The following is a 9,634-nucleotide window of genomic DNA, read 5'->3' as shown; positions in this document are numbered from 1 at the left end:
CTGTTTTTGGGTGGAATGTTCAGTATGTAACAATTAAGTCCATCTGATATGATGTGTTATTTAATGCCTCTGTTTCCTTATTTATTTTTTGTCTCATTTACATGTCCATTAATGTAAGTGGTATGTTAAAGTCCCCTAATATGATTGAGTTGCGGTCTGTTTCTTTCTTTAGTTCTGTTAGTATTTGTTTCACATATTTAGGTGGTCCTATGTTGTGTGCCCAGATATCTATAATAGTTACATTCTCTTGATGGACTGATCTTTTTATCATCATGTAATGACCTTCTTTGTCTCTTCTTAATTTCTTTATTTTGAAATCTGTTTTGTCTGATACAAGTACTGGTATTCCTGGGGGTTTTTTCTCCCTATTATCTGCATGAAATATATTTTCCACCCCTTGACTCTCATTCTGTGTATGTCTGTGGGTCTGAAATGAGTCTCTTGTAGGCAGCATTGGAATGGGTCTTGTTTCATTATGTATTGTGCCACTCTATGTCTTTTGTTGATGCATTCAGTCCATTTACATTTAAGGTAATTATTGATAGATAAGTACCGCCTGCCATTTTATTAACTGGTTTCTGATTGTTTTTATAGTTCCTCTCTGTCTCTTTCTTCCTCTCTTATACTGTTCTCCTAATTTGATGGTTATCTTTAGTGTTATGCTTATATTTATTTTTTAAATTTTTATGTATCTATTATAGGCTTTAAGTTTGTGGTTACCATAAGGTTCATCAATAGTTTCCTACATATATAAAATTGTATACTAAGTTATGGTCACTCTATTTCAAATACAACTTAAGTGTACTACTTTTTCTTATTCTTCATCCTCCACACTTTATAAAGACAAAGTAATAATCTACATCTTTTGTGTAGGCAGTGCAGGTCACAGGGGCGGGCGACTAAGTGCTGAGCTGCCAGTGAGGGAAATGGCATGTTTGGAGCTGGTTCCCATGAATGCCTGAACACTTGTGCTTAGGGAGGGCTTGGGAAGAATCACCCTGCCCTTTCTCCTTGAAGAGACCTCCCTCCAGCCCCTGACCCTCTAACACATTTCCCAATACTGGTAAATTGTTCAAATACCAGCGCTGTGCTGGGTCTCAGAGGAACCAAAGGAGCCTGCTGGCCCTCCACTAGTGATAGGAGTCTCAGGCTCCCAGAGTTCTAACACTACACACCTACCCTCCTACCTCCACATTTTATGTTTTTGATGCATAAATTTACATCTTTTTTGTCTTGTGTATCCACTAACTAATGGTTGTGGTTATAGTTATTTTTCTACTTTTTCCTTTCAATCTTCTTACTAGATTTGTAAGTGATATACCACTACAGTGACAATATTAGAGTATCTAAACTTTACTTCTCTGTAAGATATCTTATCCATAAGATATCTGAGTATGGTTCTCTTTGGATTCACATTATTTGGAATTATCTGGGATTCCTGGATCTGGATGTCTGCTTTTTTCCTTAGGTTAAGGAAATAGTAAGCCATTATTTCTTGAAAATGCTTTGCAACCTTTCTCTCTCTCTCTCTCTCTCTCTCTCTCTCTCTCTCTCTCTCTCTCTCTCTCTCTCTCTTTCTCTCTCATCACCTTCTGGGACTAAAATAATGCAAATATTGATCTGTATAAATCCTTGAAGCTGTCTTCATTCTTTTTGCTTTTCTGATTGCATTACTTGCACTGACCTATCTTCAATATAACTGATCCTTATTTATACTTCCTCTAGTATGCTACTGAATATCCACTTTGAATTTTCATTATATTTTCTGAATCTCTGTGATTTCTATTTGATAATTTCTTATATTTTGTAGCTATTTATTGAAACTCATTTTGTTCATGCATTATTCTCCTAACCTTGGTGAATATCTTTATCACCAGAAATGGAACTATTTATCAGGTAAATTCCTTATCCCTATTTCAATAAGGTCTATTTCTAGATTTTTATTTTCTTCTTTTGTTTGGAACATGTGTCTCCATTTCTTCATTCTTCCAGATTCTCTGTATTGGTTTCTGTGCCTTAAATAAAATAGCCACCTCTCCTACTCTGCAAGGGGTATCTTGTCCATCTGGGCCCAACCTCATGATTATCTCTCAATCCTTTGTGGTGTCCAGCAGCCTTCATTCCCCTTAGTAGCTCCTTATAGTTATGGCATAACAAGAACTGTCACTGACCCAAAGGAAGAATCCCATTCAACAGCTACATGCAGGGTAATTGGGACCAGACACTCAGGACGCATTTTGAAAGTGTGTACATAGATTTCTTTTGGAGAAATACTGGGGTTGGGTGTTTCCTTCTTTGCCCTCTGCACTAATCCCTGGGGATGGTAGTTAACAATTGTTTCTTTGTGGGCTACAGACCTCAGGAACACAAGAGTGTAAGCCCCAGTGACCCAAAGAGCCAGGCTGACGTGTAATGTACCTTCTAAGCAGTAATCACAAAACTAAGTTAATAATTGTCAAGTACTCATAGTACTGAAAAACAACTATACATTCAACATAATCTCTAAGAAAATTCTAATGGCATCATTCACAAGAACAGAAAACACAATACTAAACTTTGCATGAAACGACAAAGGACATTCAATACCAGAGCAATTCTGAAAAAGAACAAACCTGGAAGCATCACACTTCTGATTTAAAACTATCCTACAAAGCTTTGCTAATCAAAACAATATGAGCTACCATAAACATAGACATATAACCCAGTGGAACAAATAGGGAGTCAAGCAGTCTGCATGTGTAGTTAACCAGTGTTTGAATAGAAAGGCAAAAATACTCAATGGAGAAAGAGTAGTCTCTTAAACAAATGGTGTTGGAAAACTGGATAACCATGCATGATAATGAAATTGGACCACCATCTTCCAGCAGTCACAAACAATAACCATAAATTTATTAAATATTTGAAAGAAACACCTAAAGCATAAAATTCCTAGAAGAAAAGACAGAGAAAGAACTCCTTGAAATTGGCCTTGGCAATAATTTTTTAGGATATGGCACCAAAAAAAAACAAGCAACAAAAGCAAAATTCAGCAAGCGGGAAATCAAATTAAAATGTTCCGGCACAGAAAAGAAACAACATGAAAAGACAACCTGGAGAATGGCAGAAAATATCTGCAAACCATATATCAGACAAGGCATTGATAGCCAATATATACAAAAAACTCGAACAACTCAATAATAATAGAACAAACAAACCAAATAAAGGATGGACAGAGAAACTGAATAGACGTTTTTACAAGAAGACATCCAAATGGCCAACAAATATATGAAAAGGTGCTCATCATCATTAATAATCAGAGAAATGCAAAATTAAAGCATAAACAAAATGAGATATCACCTCACACTTGTTAGAATGGCCAACATCAAGAAGACAAGAGATAACATGGGTTGGTGATGTACACTTTGTGATGAGAATGTAAATGGTTTAAGTCACTATTAGCATGGAGGTTCCTCCAACTTTTACAATGGTACAACCATACAGTCCAACAATACCACGTCTGTGTATATGGCCACTGCATATGAAAAAATGATATCAAAAAGATATCTGCACTCCCATGTTTACTGCAGCATTACTCGCAATAGCCAAGATATGGGAAAAAAAAGTGTCCATCAGTGTGTGAATGGGTGAAGAAGTCATGGCATACACTAACAGTGGAATATAATTGAACCACAAGAGCAAAGGAAATGCTACCATTTGTGACAATATGGATAGAATTTGGGATCATTATGCTAAGTGCAATAAACCAGAAAAAGGCAAATACTGTATGATGTCACTTATTTGTGGAATCTCTTAAAAGTCAAATTCAAAGAAATAGAGAGTAGAATTGTGGTTACCAGGGGCTGGGGGACAGAACACTTGAGGAGATGTTATGAAAGGGTATTAACTTGCAACTAGAAGATGAATAAATCTGGACACTGAATGCACAGCATAGTGATTAGAATCAACGACACTGTATTATAAACCTAACAGAGGTCTATCTCCCGAGAAAGTCCTCATGGCCCCTTAGAAACAGGCTTCTCACACATTCTCACACATTTTAAAGAGAAATCCTTCAAAAAGCATGCCTATGCCTGCACAGGGACCACACATCCTTGATTCATACCACATTCTTTCCTTGTCAGGAGGAAAGCCCTCACAAACTTTCCCAGAGGATCAATAATTCCACTCTTTCGACCCTGCCCATGTGGTGTCTCATGGAAGACTTGGAAAAGCCTTCAAACACCTCCTCACTTACAGTCCTTCATTAAACAGAGGTATTCATGTGACCCATCATATCTGAGATCCCAAAACAACAGTAAGAATCCAATGAATCTCCAAGGATAATATGTAAAAGTAATGACATCTGTTCTGTGTCAGTTTGTTCATGCCTGGCCAATCTGGCAAATTAATAGCAAGTATCATTGTACATGTTCCATGTTTTTTTAACCAGACTACAATCAGCCAAAGTTGTGTGTCCTTCTTCAGACAGAGGAAATTGCCTAGATCTGCGAATGATACATATCCCATTACTATTTCCTCTCCTGAGTCTTGAGGGTTTCTGGAAAGTATCAGTATTAAATGAACTCTAACCATTCTACTCCATTCATTAGCACCTCATACAACCATAAATCTCTAGGACAAAAAATGCCAAACACAGATGACAGGAAAGAACATATACAGTTTGTCATATTTATTCTTAGTTCAGCAACACTGAATATGCAGTAATTCTATTACTACAATGAGATTTCCCATAATTCTCCTCCTACCAAAAATGAACAGATACTGAAATATCAGAAGTGACTTGATAGTGCGAACCATCAGCTATGTCAACCAAGGTACATTTCTAGATTTAATGGGGAAGAGAGATGTTTGAGTCCCACAATAACAGAAATGGCTGTTGGCTATGACGTGGATTTTGAGTATCATCTCCCATGAGAAATCCTCATTAAACACTAGATACAAGAAACTAAATCATCGGAATCATAAGTAAATGGCACTGAATGGATCACATTCTTCATTTCATTCCTCTTTATGATTCAAGTCACCTCCTCCTTCCTTAGATGGCAGCTGGCGGTGATGAGGATAGAGCTTAAGCATTGTTACATGGTTAGTTCTGAAAGAGGCCTTAGAAAAATATTAGCTGTCTCAGATTGGTGTTTCCAGAAGTGTTTTGCCAAAGATAAGGTTCAAAGGATCTGATAAGGCAGAAATGCGATTGTATGCAATAATACATTAAAGAAAGAAACGTTTACTGCAAAGTATGAAGACAAGCAGATAAATGGGAAATACAACTAAGAATAAAAATCTTCACCAGATGCACTCAGCAGCATCTGAGTTGCACCAGCTGGGAAGCCCATGAAAACAGCCATCCTGACCCGCTTTGGGACAATGATGCTAGGCAGAGCATCTCCTCCATGTGTGAGGCTTCATGGTGTGGCCCTAGGGCTCCTGTTTATACTCTAGTACAAACAGCTTCTGTAACTATTATTATACAAGCCTCATTTATTATGATTTCATGCAACCTTGCAAGACAACTGACTGTTCCAATGTTCCCTGAACAGGCCATGATCTGAGCACATTATGAGGAGTCAAACTCTCTTAAGAGTCTCTTCAAGCTCTGTTTATTGGCAGAGTTTGCCCCAATACATACCTAAGCAATCTTCCTTTTCCCTACAAGGAGGTACAACCAGGCCAACTGTATAGCTTTGTTTGTCCAAAGGCACTTCATCTGCCATGGTTCATTCCCATTCCGGTCAGAAACACACAGCAAGCATGGATCACTATCATGTCTGGATTATGTTGCATCAGAACATGTGGGAGACTGTGTTCCTACATTCCTGGGCCTCTGTCAGGTATCTCGCCTTTACAGTCAGAAGGCTGTCATTAAACAGGCCTCATTCTCAAAAGAAAAAAATAGAAGTTTCTGAATCTGAATGTTTCATCTATATTTTAGGGTATATTAATAAATGAAGCCTCTCTTCATGGAGGGGGAAACTGGAGAAGCTCGAAGAATTACACTCATTGTCTTTGTCTGGATTTGTATAAAAAGTTTTTCCTTTTTGGCATAGAACCTGTCAAATCATCCTTCTCTGTCCAAAGGCAGTATGAATTTTCTTATAGTCTATTCATGGCCTCAGTATTGTGGGTTAAGAGGATTCTGACAGGATGAATCTGTCAAAAATACCAGAATTTGTTAAGTTAGCAATACCCTCCCTTCTTCTGCAACCTCTTCAAGGCATCTTTGATTTCCTTGTTCCTCAGACTGTAAATCAAGGGATTCAACATGGGAATCATCACTGTGTAAAAAACTGATGCAAATCTGTCAAAGTTGGAAGAACCACCAGAGCTGGACCTCAAATAGACAAACATACCTGAGGTATAGAAGAGGGAAACCGCTGTCAGGTGAGAAGCACAGGTGTTGAAAGCCTTGGACCTGCCTTTAGCTGTAGTGATCTTCATGATGGAGATGATGATATAGCCATAGGATACTATGATAACCACGACATTTATTATTCCATAGAATATTATTAATACAGCAGCCAAGAGTCGAACAAAGAAAGTGTCAGTGCAGGACAAGACTAACAACTGGGGCATGTCACAGAAGAAGTGGTGGATGACATTAGGCCCACAGAAGTGGAGTTGAAGAATGGCACACAACTGGGATAGGGAAGCAGAGAGGCCAGCCATATAGGAGCCCAGCACCATCTGAACACAGAGGGTGGGTGACATGATTGATGAATAGAGAAGTGGATTACAAATGGCAGCATAGCGGTCATAGGCCATGGCTGTCATGAGACAAGTCTCAGTCAGTCCCAGGGCTGCAAAGAAGAAGTACTGAACAGCACAACCCACTAGAGTGATGGTATGCTGTTCCTGAAAAAAGTCAGACAGCATCTTGGGGGCTGTGGAGGTCACATAGCTGATGTCTAGGAAGGACAGGTTGCTGAGGAAGAAGTACATGGGTGTGTGGAGGTGGGAATCCATCCTTATTAAGATGATGATGCTCAGGTTCCAAGTCAGAGTTGTAACGTAGATCACCAGGAACACAGCAAAGAGCACTGCTTTGATTCTGGGAAAATCGGAGAACCCCAACAGGATGAAGTGGGTGATCTCTGTAATATTTCGTCTCCTAATCATAGCCTCAGTACTCCTGAGATCAAAAAAAGGGAATGCACCGCTGACTCAACGGAAATGGCAGCATTACAAGTCTCCTAAGTGCCCGTTTTTTCCTCCATGGAGCACAAGAAAAAGGGAAATGCTCACTGTCTTGCTGTAACCACTGCTGCTTTTCATCTCACATTGTCGAGTACCTGCTCAGTGCTTCAGGTTCTCAGTTAAGGCATGAATTCCTATGAGAATTGAAGGACATATTTAAACACTTGATGGAGAATTTTTTAGAAACAGTAGAAAATCTGTGATTATTGTACATGGAGATCATTGATGAAAGTGTTTTCTCAAGACTTCTGTTTATTCATTATATAACTACACTTTCTGATAATAATAGTGTAATAATTTGTAATAGACCTTCTGTCCCACATGGGCATCCTGATAAATTTTAAAAATTGATCCCATGATGCATGAGAAAAATGATTACCCTGTTTGTAATAATTTCTCAACTTTTGCAAATGTATTGAATATTTCATCTCCTAACTGGCCTGAAAATCATATCACAATTTATAACTCTGATAATATTTTTGTAGGGCATAGCATGTGTGACCAAAGAAGTTATAGAATAAATGTTCTTATGGAAGTCTTCATAGAAAGTACACCAAAGGGAGGCTAGTATAGCTAACTACTGACCTCAATATATTATTAACTTAAGGTGTTTTTCTACCTGAGCAATAGCATGGGACTACAGTTCAATGTTCAAATTTTGGAGATTTTGTTCTGATACCCTCCTGTTCTATGTACCTGCCCCTGTGGCTTAAACACACTAAGATTTACCACTGACAATAAATAAGAACAATAAGAGGCCTTGAAACATCATGTTACTGGGAGGGCTGTAGGGAAATTCATGCAAATGCTCAGCACTCAATCTACTACATAGCAACTGTTTCAATAGGTGTTGACTATTATTATCATTAATTGATTACAGGTAACCATGAATTACAGTTGTACCCCTGGATAGGAATGCCAGGGCTGCTAGAGTTTTATGGATCCATTTAGCGAATTTCCTGAGAGATCACCAGCCTTCTAGGCAGTCAGGCATCATTACTTCTAGGCAGACATACATTCAGACCTCAGGTAGAAGCAAATCTCCTGGGGCCATGAAGATACAAGCCAGTGAAGGACTTCATATCAGGCTTGTTTGAGTTTGAGTCCACTTGGGTCAGTTGACAAGAAACATCACTCTATGACACGTCTTGGTGCAGACAAAGAGTCCATGTGGAAAATTTCAATTCTCAAGTTCTTCATAGTTCTTTTTAATATTTTTTTGTTGATACAGTCAGCTGGTTAGAACTTAGTAACAGATTCACAATAGATATAACCTCTTGGTTATGATCCATAAATTTTCTGACCTTCCTTGAAATGAAAGAGTTAATCATTGAGAATAGCCAAGAAAATTTTTGACAAAGATTAATAAGGAAAAGGACTTGAAATGAGCAAACAAGCAAAACCCAAATCAGGAATGGACCATAAATACAGAGAACAAACTGGTGGTTGTCGTAAAAGGTTGGGGTAGGGGAATGGATGAAATAGGTGATGGGATAGAGGAACAAACTTCCAATTGTATAATAAATAATTTATGGGATAAAAAGTACAGCATAGGGAATAGAGTCAATAACTGTATGGTGACAAATGGTAACTACATTTACAGTGGTATGATTTCATAATGCATAAAATTGTATCCCTATGCTGCACACCTGAAACTAATATAGTGTATGTCTACTATACTATAATTTTTAAAAATGAAAAAGGTTTAAATATAAAAATTGAAGAAGTAAATAAAAAGCCTTGTACTTTCAGATACTAAAAAGTTTAATAAACATGAACAATTTATAATTCTTGTAGAAGTAGAAAAGCATCATAAGAACACACGGAAATTGTGGAAAAATGGAAATATTAGTAAAAATTGAAAATACAATAAAACTAGAACTCCCTTTTAAGTTATTATTTCAGTTGATAGCGAAGGATAAACACTTATTTTGCTTTTAAGTAATCTTGGGATGGGAATGATCTATCTGAAATATAACACCAAAACAGAAAACATAAAGAAAAAATACTATTTAACAATTTAAAATATGGTTACAGCAGAAAAATCCACTTAAGTAAAATACCCTTGAAACACAGTTGCTGAATTGGGAAAAAAAGAGTTCCAAAACAATAAAAAAAGACAATGTTGGGGGGTGGGAGAAAGAGGAAAGCTGTACAACACAGAGAAGACAAGTAGTGATTCTACAACATTTTGCTATGCTGATGAACAGTGACTGTAAAGTGGTTTAAAGGGGGGACCTGGTAGAGGGGAGAGCCTAGTAAACATAATATTCTTCATGTAAGTGTAGATTAATGATAACAAAAAAAAAAGAAATAAAAGGGGAATTACTCCCTGACAGGATAAAAATAACTGTAAACCAATGATTAATGCATGCTTTAAATATCCTTAATTTTGATCACTTAAAGGGTGTCAGATGATTGGCTATGGAGGTACATTTTT

At 37.5% G+C, this 9,634-nt stretch overlaps 1 protein-coding gene across 1 annotated transcript; it reads right to left on the bottom strand.

Moving 5' to 3' along the window:
* Positions 1–6,177: 6,177 nt before the first annotated feature.
* LOC140847613 (olfactory receptor 5AN1-like) lies at positions 6,178–7,116 on the bottom strand. Its single transcript, XM_073228326.1, has one exon. It carries the CDS (start codon positions 7,114–7,116, stop codon positions 6,178–6,180), a length of 939 nt encoding a protein of 312 aa, XP_073084427.1.
* Positions 7,117–9,634: the final 2,518 nt, after the last annotated feature.

This window comes from Manis javanica, unplaced genomic scaffold, assembly GCF_040802235.1.
Source record: "Manis javanica isolate MJ-LG unplaced genomic scaffold, MJ_LKY HiC_scaffold_25, whole genome shotgun sequence".
NCBI classification, from domain to species: Eukaryota; Metazoa; Chordata; class Mammalia; order Pholidota; family Manidae; genus Manis; species Manis javanica.
This window is presented reverse-complemented; position numbering and strand designations above follow the sequence as displayed.

Bases quoted from the DNA above. Each gene is read 5' to 3' on its own strand.
- LOC140847613 (XM_073228326.1), bottom strand. From the start codon at position 7,116: ATGATTAGGAGACGAAATATTACAGAGATCACCCACTTCATCCTGTTG.